Source organism: Belonocnema kinseyi, chromosome 8, assembly GCF_010883055.1.
Source record: "Belonocnema kinseyi isolate 2016_QV_RU_SX_M_011 chromosome 8, B_treatae_v1, whole genome shotgun sequence".
Lineage (NCBI taxonomy): Eukaryota > Metazoa > Arthropoda > Insecta > Hymenoptera > Cynipidae > Belonocnema > Belonocnema kinseyi.
In genome coordinates this window covers 106,463,351-106,486,854 of record NC_046664.1, presented here as the reverse complement: position 1 = coordinate 106,486,854, position 23,504 = coordinate 106,463,351, and the positions used below count along the sequence as shown (strand labels likewise).

Sequence of the window (23,504 nt, the reverse complement as noted above, 5' to 3'; positions counted from 1 at the left end):
TTTCGAGGACTTTTTAAAAAGATACGACCTCCTGAAAAATGCGCCCCGCGAAACTCGAATTCCATCGTAAATCGCAGGTGTCTTATGTAGCTACACGTGTAGCAACGTAGCATATGCACTTGCTGCACGCGTGAGCACTGTGAGGGGAGAATAATCTGTTACAGGCGTAGCATTATCTCGCAAATTTCATTCCTAAAATGGCAGCTAAGCGAAGATGCGAGATGCGAGTGGAACAAGAACGAACTGGAATTCACCGTCGGCCAATAACCAAGACAAGGGGGAAAACGAGATCGAACACTGTACAATCCGCGTAAAATATACCTGTGCTTCTCTATAGACCCATTGGCGTAGTCCCATTTTTTTCTCCAGCGATAGACTATTTTTACTATACAAAACTACATTATATTTACAATTCTAAGCAATATCACAAAAATCGATAATTTTCTCATGACAAACATGCACAAACCTGTATAGTAAATCTACTAAATATTTTATAATGTATAGGATATTTACATTAATTGTACGTATACTGAATACGCGTATCGCCTTAATTTCATTTATAGTAAAATCGCTGTGGACATTTCTGACAGTGTGAATTGTAAGATAATTTAAATCAAATTTCGCTCTGATAGTTATGGAAGAATAAGAGGGGTCGTCTTTAAATATGAATTAGTTAAAATAGAGGTGACATTTTTTACGAACTGAATTAGTAATTAAACTGCAATACTTCCAATTTTTTCATTTTGAAGCAATAAACCAGTGGGAAATTTCCCGCTGGCAACTTTTAAAGAAGTTATGTTGTCGAACATGACGTAGGGTTTGTACAAGTTTCACAATATTACCTTCTTATTGTTTCAATATACAGTGAACCCTAGAGCGAGTGCCGGTTTTTGGGCTGATCTTGAACCTAACTCCCTACACTCTTAAAAATAATATTAAATTCAATATACCCATGTTTGTTAAAATTAATATATGAAGTATATGAAATCGCCATTAAAAGCGCGCATATTAAATTTCATATACACTGTTAAAATAATATTAACTTTAATATACCCATGTGTATAAAAATTAATATACTAAGCATATGAAATCGCCATTAAGAGCGCGTATATTAAATTTAATATACATTCATGTTAATCACTAACGAGAAAAATCATATAATTTCATTTTTCACAAATTTAAAATAAGTTTAGCTGTAATTTTCGATTCTAAATAATAAAACATGATACCTTCTTTCTTTTAAACAAAAATAAAATTGGATTTTAAGTCGAAAAGTTAAATCAAGCAAATAAATAAATTTAACCTACAATTAACTGTATTCGACTTAAATTTTGACCATTTAAAACGAATTTAGGGAAAAAATTTACCCGTACATTGGATTTTCATTATAAATAACATCTGTATGTTAAACCTCATACAGATTTTTCTAACAGTGTAGACAAAGGTCCACTCCTAATGTAAACACTCTTGTGTGAGTGAGCAACTCGCCCCCCCCCCCCTCACACACAGCTCCACTCATCAATCCCACTACGCCCCGTCAATTCTCGGAAGAATAAAATGTGTGGGCCCTATATCTAGGGTTCACTATTGTTGAACACTCACTGTAGTAATTTGCATTAGGAAAAGCATTTACAAACTACAAAACGAACTATATACCTACTACATTGGAAATCACAACTACACTCACATCTTCCTACGTATGAATGCCCACTGTTTTTCCCACTGCAACGAATTGATCTACTTTTGAATCAAAATTTGACGCTGTGGGATTTAGTGTGAATGTTTAGTCTCTCCTTTTTATCTAATCGAATTAGTATAGTTTCACCAGTGATTAATGAAACATCACTAATTTAGATTAAGAGAGTCGACTGGGTTTAAAGATCGGTTATAGAGTTCAGGTATTAAATTGTCGAGTTGTGTCATTAACTCACCATTTACAAGTGCTACTACTTACACTCAGACAAGCAAGTTTTATTTTGGATTACGTAATCGAGATAAACCCACCTGTAACAGAAAAAGGATACAAAAATTAATCAATTGGCATTACAAATTAAAAGAGATCAATTGAACGTGATTTCTTTCGCGAGCGTAGAATATCAAGATTTTTCTTTTTTTTTTAATGATTTCTAGTTATTTCTCCGGAATTTATCTACCATCGACTTGATCAAATTATCCGATCGAAGAATAGAAAATCAATACAAATAGCCTGAGATTCTTTACTCTGCAAGTCTACAAGTCTACAAGAAGGACTTCTTTCACCCTGACAAAAAAAGAAATCCTCTGAAATCCTCATGGTAAACATTCTCCATCAAACACCAAATAAAAGGATATTTCAATCAGATAAACTCTAAAATTTCTCCAACAAAAAAGTCTATTTTCTATCTTTTATGACACAATAAGGCTGACGACAATGGTCGAAAAGCCTCGTCAGGCATGTGGAAGAGAGATGTCAAGAACCACGCGATGCATCGTGCATAGGCGTAGGATCAGCCATAAGGCCCATAGTTCTTGTAATGCAACGACGGAGTTTTCAGGCCAACGAAATGAATTTTGTTGCAGTTCGAGAGCGGACATTTTTGTCTCCCACGAGCCAATTCGGGTTACTTCGTCTCTCCTTCTTCGCGTTCGACTTGCATTTCGCCCCGGACAACGGAAGGCACGAGAAATTTTCAGTCGCAGAAGGGCCTGTGTGTGCCACACGGCGCATCCCACCCGTGGTTTCCGCCGGCCTTGGAGCCACTGAACCACTCTGTGGTTCAACGATTCGATGCAACCGAGGTTCTCAACTCACGGCTCTTAATAAAGTTTAGCGAAACAAGGTAGGATGCAAGAGAAAACGAAAAGGATCTCCGTAGCAGGTGATACGCGGTGAGCCGAAGATATGTCTGTTTGTTCGAGAAACCGACGAGAGGAACATGAGAGAGCCCACCATCCTATCCCCCGACTAACATTGTGCCATGATTATTTTGATGCTCTTTTCACTTGTTAGGTTCATTTTATCAAAGATGAGAAAAAAAACTAATCGAATATTGCAGTCATGTAGTGATAATGAATGAACAATTTTTAGTAGATTAATAAATGCCTGTTTACGCCGATGTAAACTCTAAAATTTATGATTTGACCAGAGAAAGTAAGGTGCTAATAATCCATTGGAGACCCATAAATCGAGTACCAAATTTCAAAAATCGATTACTTTTACTAACACCTTAAAGATTGGATATTGTCTCCATTAATCAAAACAGTTATGCTTCAACGATTTTTAAATCTCGGGATTAATTCTATTGTTCCCAGCTAAATGTTAACTGTTCCCCCATTTCTCGTCTATTAGACCCCACCAGTGGTCTTTCAGGGTCATAGCGGGATCGAAGGAAACAGCCGAAGTAACTGCCATGGCCAAAAAAAACTCCACTTGGGACCTGCGTTTTTTTTTTTTTAATCGAATTGAAATCGCGATTCCATTCCAGGAAGGCTCCCGAGGTGCTGAGGGAAAGAGATCAAGAAATTCGTAGAAATGGGGTCGGATGCGACGACCTCGGTGACGCGGAGGGTAGAAGGACCTCTGCTGGTTCGCTCTCTTAAATACGCGTTGAACAACGGATGGATCTTTGGATTCGAGGCACGTCGAGGCGCCTTCCGTTCTTCCTCTCGCGCCTCTCCTCGGGAGCCATGCTAAGAGAGTAGCACCCAATGCTTTCTTCATCTTTCACTCGATGACGGGGCATGGGCAGGAAGTACTGCCCCTTGTGACATTGTCAGCACACACCTCAAGATGAAAGGACGCAGTTTGGAAAACAATTATTCTTCCGATGGGATGCGTACTTTAATTTTAGATGGCAATTTTTACCATCTCATATTCTTTTCAGAATTTACTAAGCGCATTGAGAAAACAAAAATGCATTTTACGATGTATACAAAACGTAATGGCGAATTTCTACGCGTTTCAATCTGTTAGAGACCTTCCTGCTTCGGAAGTAATATATTACTTCGCGAGCTACTAAGTCAAACAAGGTTCATGGAGCAGTGTTCTATAAATTTGAAAACAATCCGGAATTATAGGATGAATTATATAAAATTCTGAAAAATTGCATTCCCCGGTTGTCTTACTTTATTTGTATAGGAATTTTAACATATTAGTGGGAGAACAACATTGCATATGAGTTTCAGTTAACACCAATTTACCAAGGGTACTTATGGAACGTCTTTAAATTACGTAAGGGATTTTTTGAGATTGTTAACCCCCTCCCACCCCCATATAAAAAAGCATAATATTCCCTTGAACCCCCTCGCCTCCTAGAACTTCTTATGCAATTTAATATATTTCATATTTTTTATTTTGATTACAATGAAAAATAAGTTAGCATATAAATAAATTCTTTAAGTTTTCCATACATTTGACTTATACTCTTTTTTTTCATTTTGATAATTACGTAATATATTACCCCCCCCCCTCCCCCAGAAACCCTTACGTAATTTAAGGACGTTCTCTTATTAGCGTATACCTCATGTTATATTTTTATTCGCAGATTACCGCCAATTTACGCATTTTTTTTTCCTAGTCTTGCATTTTTTTAATTGAAAATCTCTTTAAAAATTGCGTTAAAACTATTTTTCTATTAACTTCAAAGACAGTGTGCACTGGACCTTGGAAACCCGGGAATGGAGTGAAATGATTTTTTGCTGGGATTTTTTTTCCTACTTTAGTTTTAGTGAAAAAGTCACAAGGTTGAAGATTCTTGAAAAAATCGTATTTCTACTTTTTTCAGAGAAATCTAGTGTTTTCTATTTATTTTTGGCACATTCTATTGGTCATAGACTAATTAACCAACAATTTATTATACAATTGCTTATCACAATGAATGTAAAGGAATTTTTAATAATTATTATGAAATCCTAAACAGTTCTCATTAATATATATCTTTTAATTCGAGAATTATAATCATATTATTATTGTTAGTAAAAAAAATCAATTCCTAACAATTCACGGAAGTAAAATTCAACAAGTATTATGACTTTGAAGTAGGTGCAAATAAAACAAATCCAGTAATTTGTTCAAAATTCCATGAAGTTTGCAGGTCTTCTAGGTCTCCTAGCAACCCTGGAGTCTAAAGGAATTGAAGCTGCTCTACGTCCAAAAAGACAGACAGTAGAGCAGTATTGAAAAATGCAACGAAAATAAAAATAAATGAATAAAAATACAACATACGTCGACTTGAGAGTCTCTGAGATCTCATGTTGAGTTCCGACTCTAGTTCAAATATTTCTGACCTTATCAGAGACATCTTCAGGTAGTATTTGCTGCAGTTAAATCCTTAATTGGGATCAAATTGGAGATAATCTTGAGCCGATGCAAGCGACAAAACCATTGAGAGAATGGAAAGGGAAGGGTAGATGCGATATGTTCCTGGCACCTGTGCAAGGTGCATTTGGAGGATCGAATTCGGGTTTGGTCCAGAGGCCGACGACTCCCTCGCAGACTTGTAGAACTTAAGCCAGAGTGCGCGTGTTCACCGATGAAAGGGTCGGGCATGGCAGACACAAATAAATTGCAAAAACTTAATAATAGAGAGCACCGCTGAGAGCATCGAAGGAAGAAGCAAGGGAGCGCTTTGTCTCAAGGCGAGCGAGTCGCCATGGCGGCTCTTCAAACGTTCGGACAAAGACGACCGGGGCAAAACCGTCAGGTTGCGAGTCACTGATCCTCCTCTTTGTCTAAAAGTTCGAGGGCCCGAGGAGCGGATCGCAACCTATTAAGCATCAACGGCCACGTTCGTCGGTTTCCCTTTTTCGTCAGCAGACTTCGCAAACGACAACTGAGCTCGAGACACCGTGACAATTCCCAGAAAATCGCACAACATAAAACGCGACTCTTTTTCGCAATTCGCAAAAAGAAGCCGAATCTAGTTGACTCACTTTTTACCCCACATTTCTTCCTCCAGAAAACTCGAAGGTCACTCTGGTCAAGAGGATTGTAGTACTGGTTATCTTAAAATCGAGCTTGAAACTAGGTTCTTTATATATGAAGATGGCTAATCAGCTTAAAATTAGAATTAGATGTCAAAGTCTGGTCTCAGATTGCGGTGCGAAATAAAACATTTTCTTTGGCATTTGATTGTAATTCTGAAGTCGGAATTTGGCATTATTAATAATCGTCCAAAAGAGATTTTACTTTTGGCGAGATTAATCCAAAACAGGGAAATCACAGGCAGGTCTCAGGGAGTCGTAAAGAATTATTAACTGAAAATCTACATTCCAGGTTAGTCTAACCACTCTAACCAATTGTGTGACAAAGGGAGAGTTCGTCCTTTGCTGGAATCTTGTTGTAAACCGTCCCTTAAATTCGGACCTGACCTAGCCTCTGATAATATACTCTGATGCATACCTGTAAGCTGTAGGCTGTGCAATATTCATGCACACTCAGAGTGTCAGTCTCTACTCTCTATGTATGTACAGTAAAGTCTTACGAAGGAGAGTTGCTTGCCGTGCGGTTCGTTATATGAAGCATTAATGACCCCCTTGTGTACATACCTGTATCTACGGTGTTGCACTCTCGATAACCATATCACGGAGATCGCTCCAATCAGCGTTTCGAGAGATAATTAAAGGGCCAAGGGCACTGCTTTTAACCCGCCAATGGGCAAATTACATAATGAGAAAGTCAATTGAATATAGTATCATAAGCTTGTCAATCGAAAATCATTATTATTGCATATACGCATGCAGACTCACTTTGAGTTTCAGAATTTTATTTTGTCTTTTGCTTTTGAGTAATTGTACCGCAGAATAGCGTCTTCTGGTAAAGGAAGAATAAATTAAATTCAAAGGCTATAAGGAGAAAAAATATTTATATGTAGATACTAACAAGTCCTTGTCTAGCCAGCCAGCCGTGTCTCTTTGTGCACATCCTTCCTCTTCCTGCTGCTCTTCATCCAAGAAAGGCTGCGATTGCTGCACATATGTTGACTGCAGTATTTCCTATCTAATGCAAATAGTGCGTCTTGCCTGCGGTTTATTTTGCAGCCAGTCACTCGAGAGACAAGCACCACACACGAGAGAAACAAGCGTGTATCGCTGCCTAGTGCCGTAATGTCACTGACATAACGTCGTTAGTGTCTTACTTAGTGTCGAATCGGGGTTAGGACTTAGGACACCTTTTTTACACGCGTTCTGCTTCGTTAGAGTCGGTAATGCCGTTCGTTAGAAATGCGTAGTAACTCAATTTCCATTACAATCCGACCTGAACTCTACCCTCTACGAAATCTCAGGAAGATATTTTTTATCGTGGTTAACCACTATTGAATTCAATTAAATATACACATAGTTCTGAATAATTTTCAATTCTCGTAACATTTTCTGAACCCTTCTGAACTACCTTGAATTATATTAAACTCTTCTGAATTATTTTGAACCCACCTTGGTAGAAAAGGCATTTTCGTAATAAAATACAGTAAATTTCAATAACGAATGAAAATGTGGAAATTGTGATTTTTAATAGACATTTTCCCCCTTGAGTTTTAGAAAACCTTTAAATATCGTACAAACTACGACATTGACATCTTCTGCAAATCACCCTGCTAGAACATTTTTCTTATTACTTCTTTTTGATGATTGTCAAATTTATATAACCTTCCACGAAATCCAAGTATTTTATTTATTTTACTAGTAGAAATTATATAGTTAATCCCGAAGTACATATTTTTTATCTCGATCGCCTTGTATTGGAAAAGTTATAGGCAATTGTTTCCCTTTCATAATTGGCACAAGGTTAGGGTTTATGATCGTTTTATCGTTCGTAAGTTGCATTGGTTTTCTTTCTCCTCTCTTCGGCATTTATATACATGTGTGTGAGTGTGTGTGTGTAAGTCGATATTCTTCGTAAAATTATCGACGTCTATTATGAGGCGAGGACGCCTGGTCTCTCTGTCTAAGCTCAAAAGATTACACGATTCGAGGATAGACTTAATTTCCACTTGTGTTTCAAAAACCGAATTTCATTGTCCTTCGAGGCAAGATTGCAAAAAGAAAGATTTTCGTACGTTCCTCATTAAAAATTGGTTGTAACTTGGATCCTGGTGGTAAGCGGAAGTGGGTCAGTGCCGTGGATGTCTTCTCCGTAGTTCACTCACTTCCTACCTTCTGAATAGCTTGCTACTCCATTATAGACAACGCGAATGTGCCGTCACCGCTTTCCCTTTCCTACACAGCTTTTTGGTTATATAATAGTTTTAACGTTTCAAGTTAGCATACCACATACGAACGTCCAATTTTCTTCATAAAATTAAATCTTTTATTTTAAATTTAAATTCTTCGTTCCAAATTAATTCTCAAGAAGTCTACGAAAAGTGACTACTCAAATTTCACAAAAAATTCTGATTTTTTAAAATATTAAAATGTACTTTGATCTCTTCAAACCTAGAAAAATATTTGAAACTAAAGTAAAAACCTGTTATTTATTCACTGAATTTTTTGTTATGATTAAAATACAACGCACAGGTGAAACTTTTACAAAATTTACTCCAAATGTTAGAATTTTAACGTATGACGACTGCTTGTAGCAGTAGATTTTGTTATTTACTCACTTAATTCAACTTTTTGACTTCAATTTTAGTTTAGATGGAAGAAAGTATCGTGTTTCATTATATAAAGTCAAAAAAGATTTTCAATTTTTTGTTAATTTACGTAAAGTGTAATATTCTGACTTTTATATCAAGTTACTTACACGGCTGTATGCGAAATGCAATATAAAACTGCCTTAATGGGGATTTCATATATATTATTTTTTAAATATAATATATCAATGTATCTTAAAATTGCGGCCATTTCTAACAGGGTATAAACAATAAAACATGGTTATTTCATTAGAGGCGGAGCTGGAAACGAAACGATGCGATTTTCGTGTACGATAGCTTAATAAAGCCATTTAAATACCGTTTTGCAAAACCCTGGCGTTTTGTGACCGCACAAAGAAAATTTATCCGCTGCTTTCGCGTTATTCGGTTGAAGTTCATCGTGTCGACTGAAGTGCAGTTTCTTATCTATATGCATTTCAGACGAGGCAATAGTAAATTCCATAAGATTTCTGGAATGCCATGGAAAGTAGAATTTGATCAAACTCGCGCATTTCTCTGTCATCTCGCGAAAGAAAAAGGCAGAGGGGGGTGATCGCACTCCCTCACCTCATGCAGTAACGGTAAAAGTATACGCATTATTCCCCTAAGAAAGAAAAACTTTTATGGCAGACCTATCAGCCAATTACATACCCGGGTTGCATGCTATCACGCGATCGACAACGCGATCATTGGATTCAGTTAGCTTTTTTTCTACTCTGCTTTGCCGGAGAAGATCCGAACTGAAAGGCAAAATTAGAAGACCGTACACTCCGAGGAATTGCCTCGCGCGGTGATCTAGTTGTAAAAAGATTAATAAAACAGTTTTACTTTACACGGGAGTATAGCTGAGATCATTTTGAGAGGTAGCGATCGTGGAAAATTGTACGTGTTTACGAAAAAGGGAATACAAGAAGCAATTTTTTCGATTGATTTGTTGAATTTAATTCATAAGGAAACTTGAAGTTTGATTTACAGCAAACTAATAAAGAAACGTGATTCATTTTTTCCACTATAATAAAAACCATGAATTTATTGGAAGTTCGAAAATTCAAATCTGCTAATCTTTGTCAGTCCTGCGAGATCGAGAGTGAGCGATCCCTGAAGTACGTCAGAATGGACAAGAAGCCAACGAGAAAGAAGCAGAAGAAGCTCGGCGCAAACCAACTGTACTCGTGAATTGTGTACGAGCTGGTAGAAGGTGGCCGAAGTGCAGTCACTCACCTACATACTCACGTACGCCTAGCGTAGGTGCACCACACGCGTTTCTGAACGCTCGAGTGTATGCGCGCGCATACCTGCCCTGGTAGGCTCGTGTGCCTCTTACAACACGGGACCGGCTACAGTGCACATACGCCAATAGTCTATACACCCAACCAGCGCAGCGAGCTGCCTAGAAAGAAGCCGACTCGCAACGGGTAGACAACTCCTGAATCTTGACCTAGGACACGCATTGCTGACTACGTCACAGTGCGACGTGCTCTGCCTCCCAACAATGCAAACACGCGCCAAAATGTAAGAAAATTTCATTTAAGAATACGGTGGAAAGAGAATGCCCGCTTCTGCCCCTTATTATTGGCCTGTCCTCAGTTTTTCTTCGAATTAAAACGAGATTATGACGAGAAACTAAATAAAGAAATTAAGAAAAGGGGTTAACCCTTGGGACTCCGCACGCCCTGATAATCTAATTTGTCCCGCGTGCGGTCCTCGAGACCGCATTCACGTTTTACACATTTCAACCATTTCTAATTAGTTTTATTTACAGTATAGGCATGTAATGAAGTATTTTCTCTTTTTAGGATGAATAAATAAGCAACTTAGAATATTTTCTAAACTTTATTAAATAAATTTTGAACGTAATGCAAATTTTGGTAAAACATATTGTACAAAAATCTTTCTGCTTGGAAAATTGGACGATTGCATAGCAACAGGACGAGGGATAGCAGGAGCTGTGCCGCCCAATTCTAGACCGTTATGAGTACACATGAAATTAACGAAAAATGCGGTCCACGGGACCGCCGCGCGGAGTCCTAAGGGTTAAGAAAACATCCATCTTTTATTCCCCTTATGCCTTCCGACTCCATTTTTCTCAAAGGGGCGCTTTCTCGTCAGAAAGGAAGTGCCACGTATCGTTGCAGGCTAGTGGATTGGCCAAATGGAGCGGAGTGTCGAACACGCCGGCGCAGGGTCGCGTGTTCGTCCGGCGGTGTGCACATAGGCGTAACGAAAGTTCGTGTGGGTGGGTTGCGAACCACTTCCTCCGGGGACGTGCGGTCTTCGAATAATCGGATACTCGTGTGCGATGCTCGAGGGATAGGACTGCGGACGACTCGCACCGGCAAATAACCTCGTAACCCCCCTCCCGCAAACCCACTTAACGAAGCCAATCGACACGCCACCCTTCCGCCGACTGTGCACTAAACAAAATTCAGACGAAAACAGGTATTCACTCCCCGAGAAGATTATTCATCCTAGCTTCATTGTAAAATCCCACAAGTTAAATTATCAAGACTTCAGAATAAATCAAAATCTCGACCCGTGGAAGATCGGGGCCCCGGGTCATCTGGCAAGTGTCGTCCCTGGAGAGATGACGACAGATGGCTGAATATTCTGAGCAAACTTCGTCAACTTTAATCGAATGTAGTTTGAAAACTACTGATTGTAGATCAATTTTGCACTGGGTAAAGTTGATCAATTGTTAATCCTCTATACCCTGTAGTCTATCGGCCGAATCTTTCACGTGTAGAAAGTTGATCTATAAACTTCCAATCACATATGTTGTAAAAGAAAGAAGATAAAGCTAACGAGGTGCAGAATTTAGAAGGATTTTCTCGACAAGAATTGATCGTATTATGTTGCAGACCCATCGTAAGTGGAAAACGTCTTTGTTCAGAACACGATGCAGGTCACTTGAGAATACAGCATATCGAATATCGCTAAGTTCTCATACCTCCTTTTCCTCTGTACCGCCTTTGTGAGAAGTTCTGTCTCGAAGTCTCATTTTTCCCATTTTTATTATTTTACTAGACACAGGTACTGCCACTGCCCAGTGCATTCTTCGATACCAAGTTTGGTTTGACAATAAACCTCCATCAAACAAAATTAGGAGGATCTGCCAGCCAAAGATTAGTCTTCTCATGCATTCCGGCCTCCTTGGTCCATACCATCAACTTTTTGTTTGCTAGTCTTCGAGAGAAAAACTTCCTCGAAATTAATCCTCTTCGTTCGTGTTTTTCCTTTTTTTTTTAACTTGTGAAAGCACTGCTTTGCTCCAAGCGAAAATCTTATATGCTGGTTAAGGGAAATTTATTTGGATTAAGGATTTATATTATTCAACATTGAATTGATACTTGAACTCGATAGCGATTTTAATTAGTTTAAACCTGGAAGCAAAAGCGCATTCAATTTGAAATCATTTAGATATCAATTCCGTGAATCTGATTATGCTTGAGGTTTCGGATAGAGACAAACGAATTTATTAACCATGAAAATTGACAAAGCGACTTGGGAGTGAAATACCCGAACGTTCGACTCGACCCTAGCCTCTGTAATTCAAGGTCATTTATTATGCCAATGTGAAAATCAAACATACAAAACCTCTGCTTTCTCATAATAGCCTAAGTTCTACAAAAAGATTTTTCTGAAAACCTGAAGGGGCTATTTTAAAATAGGCAAATGAGGGTGCTTACTATTTTTGTGCTCGACTCCAAGCTTACGGAAGAGAAAACGAAATTACATTCTCATATTTAACAACTCCTTTTTGACATAGAACGAATGCATATTTTAAAACTATAAATTTCCAAAATTCAATAGAACTAGAAGAACAGCTTCCTGACGTGAAGATAAGGAACTGAAAGGGTCTTTAAATTCAAGAGCAATTTGCAGCCGGTGTTCTTCTTCTTCGAGGACGATTACGGCTTATCGATTGCAGCAATACTCGGATTTTCAAGTGGTCTGGTGAAAACTGAGCAATCTACAACGGTGGTTGGAGTCTTTGTTGGTACCCGAACAGCAGCTGCTGATCCGACTGGGCCTCTTTCAGTTCTCATGCACGAAACTCAATCGAGGCTCCGTCCGTCGAAAGACCAACGAGTGAGAGAGAAAGAGATCGAAAATAAGAGAGCCTAAAACACCAGCTTATGTCGAGAATTGCTCAAGAGATTGTTGGTTTGGGGGATACTGGCTGAGAACCCCTAACAAAAGACGCACTCGCCTAGCAGATGTTTACAGCAGTGAGATGCTTCAAATAAGCAGTTTTTCCTTTTTGGTATTAATTCTGTCTGACATGTGCACCGACTGCCCTGCTCCATTTGCGTTCTTTTACATCTGCACTCCTATTTTCATTGCATTCGTCATGTTTAGATATTTATTGACACTCTCAAATATTAAAATGACTAACGCCATATCGGGAAATAAATGTAATAATTGATGAAGTTCCTTTAGAAAGGACAGGAAATACTTAATTTGGGGTGTATTTGTGGTATTTCGAGAAGAAAAAAGACAGCCTGTCAAAAGCCCTGAGAACCCCGAAATTTCAACCAAAAACCGGAAGTTTCGGCCACGATCCCTTTCGTACAATGGCCTCATTTTCACCAAAAAGGAGTATATCAGTCAACTATTTTTGCCAGCCTATCCTTTTTTCGCAGTCCTTTTCGAAGCTTCGATGTACCAAATACATTACACCTTTACTCAAAGCTTATCAATTTTTGCTTCTGGTAAAGTACCAAAAGAAGCATGCACGGAACATAGAGTGTAAACAACACTCGAAAATATATTGCCCAGGTCAGGTTACTAGGCTCCAGTCTCCGCATCGTCTTTTGGGACCGGAAATGTGAGAAAATTTCCTTCCAACGGAATTCACAAATGTAAAACAAATAATTTAATAATAGAAGCAAACATTTTTCTGACTTTTTGTCATTCCTCTTCTAGGAACTGACATTTATGGAAATTCATTTGGGTTTAAAAGTGGTAAAGTAAATTATTTTAACGTCTAGGCGGGTAAGAGCACTAATTCTTGGCACCCCCCCCCCCCATTTCCCAAATGTTGGAACATTTCTCTGATTTCATAGATAAAACATTTTTTAAGACGTTTTGACTCAGTTAATTTAATTCTACCATCATTTTTACATATATTGCGTCAGAAGCATGTATCTAAAATAAAAATAGGTCACATCGGATTTTGGTATGCCAATAATAGGGCTAAGGGTGCCAAGAATTGACGTGGTTACCCTAGGTACCTAGCTTGTTTTTTTAACTGTTCCCTTCAACCATATAGCGTATTCGGTTATCCTGTACTGGCGTACTCCAAGAGCATTCCGGCCACTCCAATATTACTTCTGCCTTCTCACAAAGAACTGCACCAGTGCCGGATAACCGAATTCGCTATTAGTAATCTAAAGTTTAAACAAACATCTGATTTTTGAATCATTGAGGTCGTATAAAGATATTGCTATATTTTGCCCCCCCCCCCCCCATATGAGTGCTAAACAGCAGAACCATAAATATCTATATTAGATGAGAAAGCGGAAGAAAACATCCAAATTAAAAAAATTTATATTCTTCCTTATTGCTGGTGAATCCTGAAAAAAAGGAAATTGGTGGCCGATCTGTTTCCGAATAGCGTCGAGTCAGACTTCTCTATCAAATAAAAATTCTTTTAACTTTCGTGGATCACCCTGTAGACTTGTAAATGTAAAGTGTAGTCTGAGACGGAGAAAGGATGCAAGAGAAATAGAAGGAGAAATAATAAGCGAAAGAGACATGAGACGAGAAACATAAACAGCCAACCATGATATCCACCTACAGTAACGACTACCGAGTCCTGCATACGATGCAATTGATAAGGTGTATATGTAAAACGTTTACTGTCTTGGACCCAACCAAGCGTCAGTTTCTCTCATCCAGTCGAACGAAAGCCCATTCGTTTAATTCATGTCTCAACTTACAATATATATCTTAATTTAGACATAACTACCATTTTATTTTGGATAGACACTTAATAGTGCCAAGTAATTCTTTGAAATCTCTTCAAATGCTTAAAATTCTTGTTCAAACCCTTGAAATATCTTTTTCATTTTTATTCGGAATAATTTACGTTTGCAATCGTTAAATAATAAATTCTTTCATTTAGAACATGTTTATTACAAAAATTCGGAAATATTAACACTTTTGGAAAAACCTTAATATCGTTAACAATGTCGTCAACTTAAATCATGATATTTCTTTATAATTCCTTAGAAGCATTTCATTGGTAGTTTATTGTTTCCAAACTCTATTCTAATATTGAAACAGGCTAATTTCCAACCACAATTTGATTCTTAGTTTTAAAATCGTGTGAAATAATTTAACTTGATGAAATGGTTGAGTTGGACCAATAACGACTTTCAATGCGCCTGATACGCTCTTCTATTATGAGGATGTGGCTATTTGTTGAGCCTTTTCTCGCGCTCTTTTTCTCTCTTGGGTTCTCGATCTTTCTCTCCCAAAACGGAAGTGGTAATGATCTCTGTCGCTAGACTCGACATGCTGGCTGACAATGAGATTACTTTGGAAATATCACGAGCAGTTATCCACTCGCAGTTAACTCTCATCGAACAAATTATTTGGAAGTTCTTGTCAACCTTAAAGTCCTTCCTGATTTTTGGACCCCGCTTTTCAGCATCGCCCCTTCAGTCAATTTAATTATTTTAAATAATTCTCGAAACCACCTCTTGTTTGAGGATCGTTTAAGAATCGCACATTAAATTCTTTAGATAAAATATTGGCATAGCAATGCGATGATGTAACTCTTCGCAAAGTTGTGTTATAAATAGCAAATTATATATACAGTTAGATTAATATGGCCATACCACTGTGCGTGTGTGTGTGTGTGACCACTGTCTATAGTAAATAAGTATATACTACAGCCAGGGGAGTGAATGAAGTAAAGTACCTTGTGAATAATCTTTACACGTTTGTCAATGAGATTATCAAAATTTAATTTATCACTGTAAATACATCAGTCTCAAAAAATTATAGAATATGATACTCTTCCGATTAGTAATCGAATTAATAAAACATAAACAAGATATTCAAAAACTGGCAATTCTCTTGAAAGGTTAAATATCAAATGCTTCTGAGTATTTTTTTTAATCAGAAGAAACAATTCTTCCCGGTGTTGTTCGTCCTAAGAATACAAAATGTAGACGCTGATTACACCTCAAAACACTTTTCTACATAGCCAGAATGGATTATGGTATCTTCGAAAGAATTTTGACGCATATGTTACTACACTTTCTCCGTGGTCGTACGAAAAAATCGCAGGGGTTGAGTTGCAAAACATTCATACAATTCATACATACTTGACTCGATAAGGCGCATTAAAAGTACTTTTGTACATGAGTGTGTTTATGTGTGTTCAAGCAACACTTTAATAGCGTCTCGTGTTATGTGAGTGATTCATGCTGAATATGTCAAACTGGTTTTTGAGGCAAGTATGTTTTACGAAAAAGTCCGGCTCTGACACAATGCCTTTCAGAACGCACCCCTCTGTCATCGTGATTCTATCAATTTAGCATTGTACAGAACAGCCTCTTGGTGGGAAACTACGAAATTAACAAAACTTTCAAATCGGTATTTCCAAATTCAAGAATTAATCAGTTGGATTCAATTTTATTAAGATTTCGTCATTTCGGCATAATTTGACCATCCGTATAATCATTGAACACGAATTTTTGTATTTCTGACACACATTCCCAATTTGAGGAGGTACAAGACATGCCGATGACACTATTCAGATTCTTTGCTAGGTCTAACATCTAACATTATTTGATAGGAAATATTAGCTAGTCGATTTGTACTTCTCGTGGTAGCCAACCTCTTTTCCTGTCTACCTTCATCTTCGCACCTATTTTCCGAATCGATATTGGCTCTCTAAATTAACCTGACCTCTTTCTCAAATTTAAAAAATCAATGAAATTATCCAATTACTCAGATTCCATCAAAATCTAAACAAAGATTACCCACAATTTTTGTAACTAGGAAATAAAAACAAAAAAAGTCATTTTTATTTTGAAAAATTGCAACTTCACTTAAAAATCTCATTACAAATTTTCTCATGAAGATTTTAAAAGTAAAAAAATGCGGAAGAGTAACAATGATCGCGCAACATGCTGGAGTTGAGGTCGTTCACCTCGGTTAAATTTATCAAATGAAAAAGTATCTTTGCGTTTCATCGCAAACTAACTTTAGTGAGACTGTTGTCCAAGGTCGACCCACTCGTTTGCTTTGAGCTCGGCCGGCTGAATTTGAGATTTGAATTTTTTTAATAAAAAAGGAATGATTAAATGTGCGCAAACGACCGGATGTCACAGAGAGACAAGCGAACGTGGCGGGATTGGTCAATGGCACGCGTAATCGAGACTCACTACATATATTTTACACATCAATCGGATTTACCAACACAGCAACTCTTTCAATGAGAAATGAATCAGGAACTGACCCAGAAGGCATCGATTTTTTTTCCCGGATCAAGACTAATTCACTCGATGACTTAATCCAGGAACGTACCAAAAAGCCCACATAAAAAACCTATACATTAAAAGATATAATCCAAAATGTAAATAAATAATTAAAATTAAGAAAACAAAAAGGATAATTCAATAAAATCACGAAATTAATAAGTTTTCTCTTTATGGCCTGTATAATATATTTTTATTCAGTGTCCAAGTCTAAGGTCAAGTCCCTGGAAGAATTAGAATTCTGATCAGGAGTGAATTACTAAAAAAGAATCCAGTCTGGGCTTTTAATTTCTACTTTGAAAAAAAAATAGACACGTTCTTTTTTTCAAGTACGTTTAGACAAAGAAATTCCAGGAATTACAAAATTTCAAACCAGAGTCAAAATAAATGATTCTGATATTTTGGGTGTCCACCACGTGCTACCCATTGTGTGAACGCAATTGAATATAGCGGCGCAAATCAGAGTTTCATAATGAATAATTACTTTCATCGCCGTTTCTCGTATACATAACGCGTATGGTAATCGGCCCGAATTTATCATTCACCAATGCGCAGGTGCTTGTAGATGACATTAGAGATTTAAAAACACTGCTTCAACGCCATATTTTTTATTGAAATTTTTAAATAAAGGGCGCGCAGAAGAACATATCGTTATTAAAGATAAAAAAGCAACTGAAGTAGTTTTTTTTCTTTATTTAGAAGAAATCGAAATTAAATCCAATAAACTGTATTTTCCTTTAAAATGTTACACTTTTATAAATCGTATAAAATATATTTTTACCTTAACAATTTTTAAGGAGCATAACCTAAATTATCAACATTATTTACACAAACTAGAATTAAAACATTTAATCTAACAGTAGGAAAATAAACTTTACCAGATGAAGTATTTAAGTAGTCAAATAAGAAACCTCGCTTAAACTGACGACAAAATGTACCAACAGTGATACTAATTTGCAACTATTGGCCATTATCAAATTTAATTAATATTTTATGTCTTGCCACATGGCGCTGTTGTCAAGGATAAACCAAGCATCTTAAATTTATAATCAAAAGCGCGTAATTTAATTTCTGTGACCACGATTGCTAGCTGAGATAGCGATTCACAGAGAAAAAACTACGGCAAATGTCTTCAGAGAGAAATACGCGACCTCCGTTTTTGGAAAGGTTCCTCTCAACGAGAACATTCACTCTTTTAGATCCACTGGGCCAAAGTCGAATTTTTCGACTCCGCGAAGTAACCGTCTAGCTCTCAAGATTCTCATCAAGGTTACGTTACGAGTCATCGCCCCATCCTTCAGTCAGACAACAATTCTTATTTATGAGTCTCGCATCACATGTAACTCATTGGATTCACTTTCCAACAAACCAGACGAGAATCAACGTTCCTTGTTTCTAAAGGTCTTTTTCAGGTTTCATTATTCGCAATATTGGGCAAGGACAAGGAAGCAAGTTCGTTGACCAACGGATGTGCTAAGTTCGTGAGAGTTGACTCTTTCACTAAGGCACGTGACCTTTCCATTAGTACAATCTCAACATTGCTATTTTTCAAGCAATTGATTTTCGGCGGTAGTTACTCGTCACCAAACAAAGCAACGTTTCGGTTCGCGTGGGAATCCCAAAATAAAACTTGAAAAATCGCACAAAAAGTGGTTCTAGTTTTCTCATTATCTAATCGTTTGCATTATTATTATTATTATTATTGAGACCAGCAGACCAGACCGACAAGCGTCAGCGATTCGCGGAATCCTCGTCCTTATTCAGCATTTTGTTAGAGCTTATTTCTCAGTTTACATGAGGATCTATTCGATTCCGAGACGTTTATCAATCGGATCAAATTCTAACTGAAGGTGTTCTGAGATTGTGATTATTTAAACTTGATTTTGAACGTGAAAAATTGAAATAGTAAACTAGTAAGTCAAATTAAAAAGATAGCAAATTTTAAGAATTCTAATATTTTTAAAGCTGTGCGTGCCCCCGTGTATACTAAAATTGCAATACAATGACCCTCTTTTCCGGTACAAATAGTGGGACACAGAAAAAGGGCTATTTGTGACACAATTTCAGTGCAGAATTTTGTCGAGACAAGTAGACAGTCAGGCACTGCCCACTTTTTATTTAAATTTGAACAATTCTAAGCATTTAAAATTTGATGATATGAAATCTTGCAAAACTTTGTTATTTAAAGCAGGAACTTTTCCAATTTTATGCACTAAAAAATAAATGTGTAAATTTTAATTGAAGAGAAACTGGATGCTGAAAATTGGACGTGCTTCAAAGTAAGACATTTCAACTCCTATTTCAAACTCAATATGAACTTCTCAAGATAGTTACAAATTTTATTGCAATAACAGTTGTAACAAAATTTCAATATAAATCTGCCAAGATTCGCACAAAATTGTTAACTGTCTCAAATAAGCAAACTTAGTAAATCATTATTCATTTAATGTCGCGTGCTAATTAAATCAATTAACCTTTAGAAAAACTGTTTTTCGATCACTTCACCTCTGGCCATAGAAAGCAATTTACGGGAGTTTATCTTTCAAACCGCAGATTGATGTACGAATGTACGAACTATCCTACAATTAGTTTACATTGAGAGTGAATCTAACTTTCAGTTTGCCCCCAACAATAAGGTCAAAAAAACATTTTCTAAACATAGAAACTCGTGTTAACTTATTAGAATAACAACTCAAACATAAAATTTGTTAATCATCTAGAAGATCATACATTCCTTTTGTTTGTAAACCAACGAAACTGAACATATTTCGTGGAAGTTTCTAGAATTTTAGCAAACATAACCTGAATAGAATTCCTAACGACAGACAATTTTACTGCGCATATTTTATTACCGCCAAGAAATAGAGAAAAAATGCAGAATAACATTCTCCAAAATTAGACAAAGGATCAGAAAACCGACCGTTATTTTGAATATTATATATTTTGCTAAGCCTGTTTGATCGGCCATGTTACACAAGTCTCTTTGAAACATGTAAGCAAGGCTCGCCTCGTGGCAACCATTTCGGAGGGACTAAGACCTTAACTTTACATTTATAAAATTAAAAATACATATCTTATCGTGAGATCCACTATTCAATCCCAAAGATCGAAGAAAGTCGTTCTTACCTTGTCTGCCGACAATCTCGGCCACGTGTTCGCTGCTTGGTACCGGCACGCATTCAGTCATGTTCTGGCTTTTTTTGGAGCGAGCCTCCTCGAAGACGTTGGTTGGGGTGGCCTGTAGTTGATTTTCGGTTTCCTGTGGATTTCCGTTTCCATTTCCCGGACACCCGGAGCCTTCAAGGCCAAGCATGGAAAGCTCAAACGCGAGTTGAAGGGCTCGTTGCTCTTCCAAAGAACTGGTCGGACCATTCGACCCACGGTCCATTTCGCTGAATAAACTCGTCGGCATCTTTTCTAGCGAAATTACTCTCTCCGTTTTGTTCGAAAAATGCTAATTTCGTACAAAAACCTGCGATTTATCCCGTTTCGCGCCACTTCACGTTCCGGGGTTTCAAGCTCGGTAGAAAAGCGAAGCACTTTATAAAAATAAATTATAAACTCACACCGTGACACTTTGTGAGAAAAATCCAACGTTAGTCCTCTGATGAAGTAGTTGTCGTAGCAGCGTTTCTTGGAAATATATTATTTTTTTACAAGATTTGCTGTCGGTTGTTCGTGTTCGTCGCGAAATTTGCGGCCGATCGTTAATTTTGTGTGGCGTTCGTCCGCGCGTGTTCCTCGAAGCTTCGTCGATTTTCTGTTGAGGCTCGTTGTCGCCTTGCTTTTCGATTAATCGAGAGTGCGAGTTGACGAGAGTGTGTGTATTGAACTGTTTATTATATTCGTCATCGACAGTGACGCGTGACTAAACGCACAAGAAATTAGAGCAGACGCGTAAGACTACCCTCTCACCTCGAGTTGCTGCGACTGACTGCAGAACGATGACTGCGGCTCGACCGGCATGTGCGAGACGCCGGGTTTGGAGATCGCTGATTGGTCCAACCGGTCACGTGGCCTAGTTACCCCCCCCCACCCAGCGACTACAGAACCGACTCGCCTGACTGCTAGGCGCAGGGGTGGCAATGAAAGGAGTCACTTTTTTGCGCGGGAAGCTTCTCGTTCAGTGTTCCGTATTTGATCTTATGTAGAGAATATTAGATTGAATTTTAATTGTGACATTATTGATTGATTTTTAAGTTTTTCAAGGCTTTGAATCAGATGGGTACATACAATATTTAATCTTAAATTTTATTATATACCAAATCCTCAAAGAATGCGACCCCTGTTTATTAGCAGCGTATCCACGGGAGGGGGGGCTTCCCAGAAACTAAATATTTTATTATGCAATTCCTATTTCCCCCACTCCTTGCCTATATATAAAAACAGAAGCCCCTCTTAATCGACTCCCCCCACTCCATCGAAAAAATCCTGGCTACGCCGCTGCTGTTTATATTATTTTTTTTAGTAATATTGTATTCTACAGATGTGGCTTCACTGGATGGCGAAACCTGTAACTAACTCCCCCAAGATTTTTTAACTTACGTTCACTTTTTCTGTGTACACCAGGCCTAGGGAGAGGAGAAAAATTATACAGAATACGCAATTTCATAATGAGATGTAACCTGTGACAAATTCAATTGATCCAGTTTATAACATTGATCAATTTAATTGTCAATAACTCTCTATGTGTAAATGTGTTAAAGAATTTTTGTTGTATCTTTAAAATGATTACATATTCTGTATTTTATCAGTTCTTTAACAAGCGTAAGATTCTAAGACTATTCTGAGACACATTTCAGAAAATATTCCGTTTTCAAATATAATTTTTTAGTAATTCGTACACAGTTTCATTATAATTTTATCAACTTATCGTTCATTTCTCTAGAATTGTCATTTATTTAAATTTTAAACAACCAACAAAATATTTTAAAGATTTTTCAGTTTTAAAGTGAAATTTGCTTAATATTAATAAAACTAACAAGATGATGGGTATTAAAATTTAAAAAAAAAAGATTATTTAAGTATGTGCAATAAAAAATGTTCTAATAAAAAATTAGAAAATCACGGAAATGGCGTACTTTATTCGAAAAAAATTTTTTTTAATTTTTAAAAAGGCCATCTTTGGTTTTCTAAATATTTTTTCGGTTCATGATGATGTGAGGAAGATATCCTATGTGCCTATATATACAGGGTGCCCCAAACTCAAGTTCCCGGACTTATACAGCTGTAAAAAAAATAATTCCTTTTCCAAAAATCAGTTGAAGTGCTAGTTTTTTAATTATAAAATAATTAGGCTCAACCAATCAGGAGCGCATTATAAACAGACGTACGTCAGTGAGCGGGATTCCAAAGCAATAGTAATTAAGCAAGCACCGTGGTGGGGTTAGCGACGGGAGAACAGCGGTCACCACACAGCGTTTGACTGGACTACCGCTACTTAATTTTTTCTACTACTTTTCGGTATATTCATGGACCTCAGTGTGAGTGAGCTTACTCCAGGAGGGGTCTTTTCTCTACACTCTACAGGCATGTCAAAGCAAGGAACTTTAAAAACTTATAATTTTTCAGCTAGCGATTTAAAAATAGCATAATCAGCATCTACGAATTTTGTCCATTCCAATGCTATATTACTTGCCTAAGGAAGTTGAATATTTGACGGAGTTTAATATCAAGAAAGTTCAGCTTAATATTCAATTTAATAATAAATACTTCTCAAATTTTGAACTTTTATGGACAAATTACATGTCTTTGGAATCGAAAAAATACGCAGATTCCAAATATATTACTTTCAAATCACTGATTGCAAAATTAAGAATTTTTTAATCTCAAATTTGTTCCCATTTTTCAATAAAGGACCCATGAAAAAAAGGATGGTCTGCCCAAGCTCGCAGGTACCTGACCAGAGAGTAGGTCGTTGGTCAACCCGGTCAGGGTAACCTGACTTGGTCAGGAGCATGCCGACCACTGGTCTATACCGCTCTCCTGATTGCTTCAGTTTAAATATTTTATAACTTAAATACTAAAACTTCAACTGATTGTTGGAAAAGGAATTTTGATTTAACTTTTTGTATCGAAGTGTCTCGTCGTCCCGAACGTCGGGACGACTAGCCCATTCTCGCCATTTGGCTAGTCGTGCCGAAATTCGGGATGACTAGCCTATTTTCACTATTTGTCTAGTCGCCCTGAAAATGATGTATTTTTTAAATTCTACTCTTTTTGAGTTAACCAAAGATTATTAAAATTGCTAGTTGTCCCCAGAAAAATTCAGAAACGAATAAAACTAAAAGTTGGGTTAGGTTTAAAAAACCTAGCCCGTTAACTTTAACTCATCCAAATCAATTTATATATTTGCTCTGTGTCACCGTAGTCTCAAGTTCGTTCGAAACCTCCCTATGATTTC

The 23,504-nt window shown here is 37.3% G+C and overlaps 1 protein-coding gene across 1 annotated transcript in view; it reads right to left on the bottom strand.

Annotated features, from left to right (window-relative positions):
- The window catches only part of LOC117177823 (RNA-binding protein MEX3B), a 47,371-nt gene extending 26,356 nt beyond the window's left edge, over positions 1-21,015 (bottom strand). Inside the window, exon 1 of the mRNA XM_033368782.1 lies at positions 20,228-21,015. Within this exon, the coding sequence (XP_033224673.1) occupies positions 20,228-20,513 (286 nt within the window). The 5' untranslated portion in view covers positions 20,514-21,015. The remainder of the gene's footprint in view (positions 1-20,227) is intronic.
- Between the last annotated feature and the right edge of the window lie 2,489 nt (positions 21,016-23,504).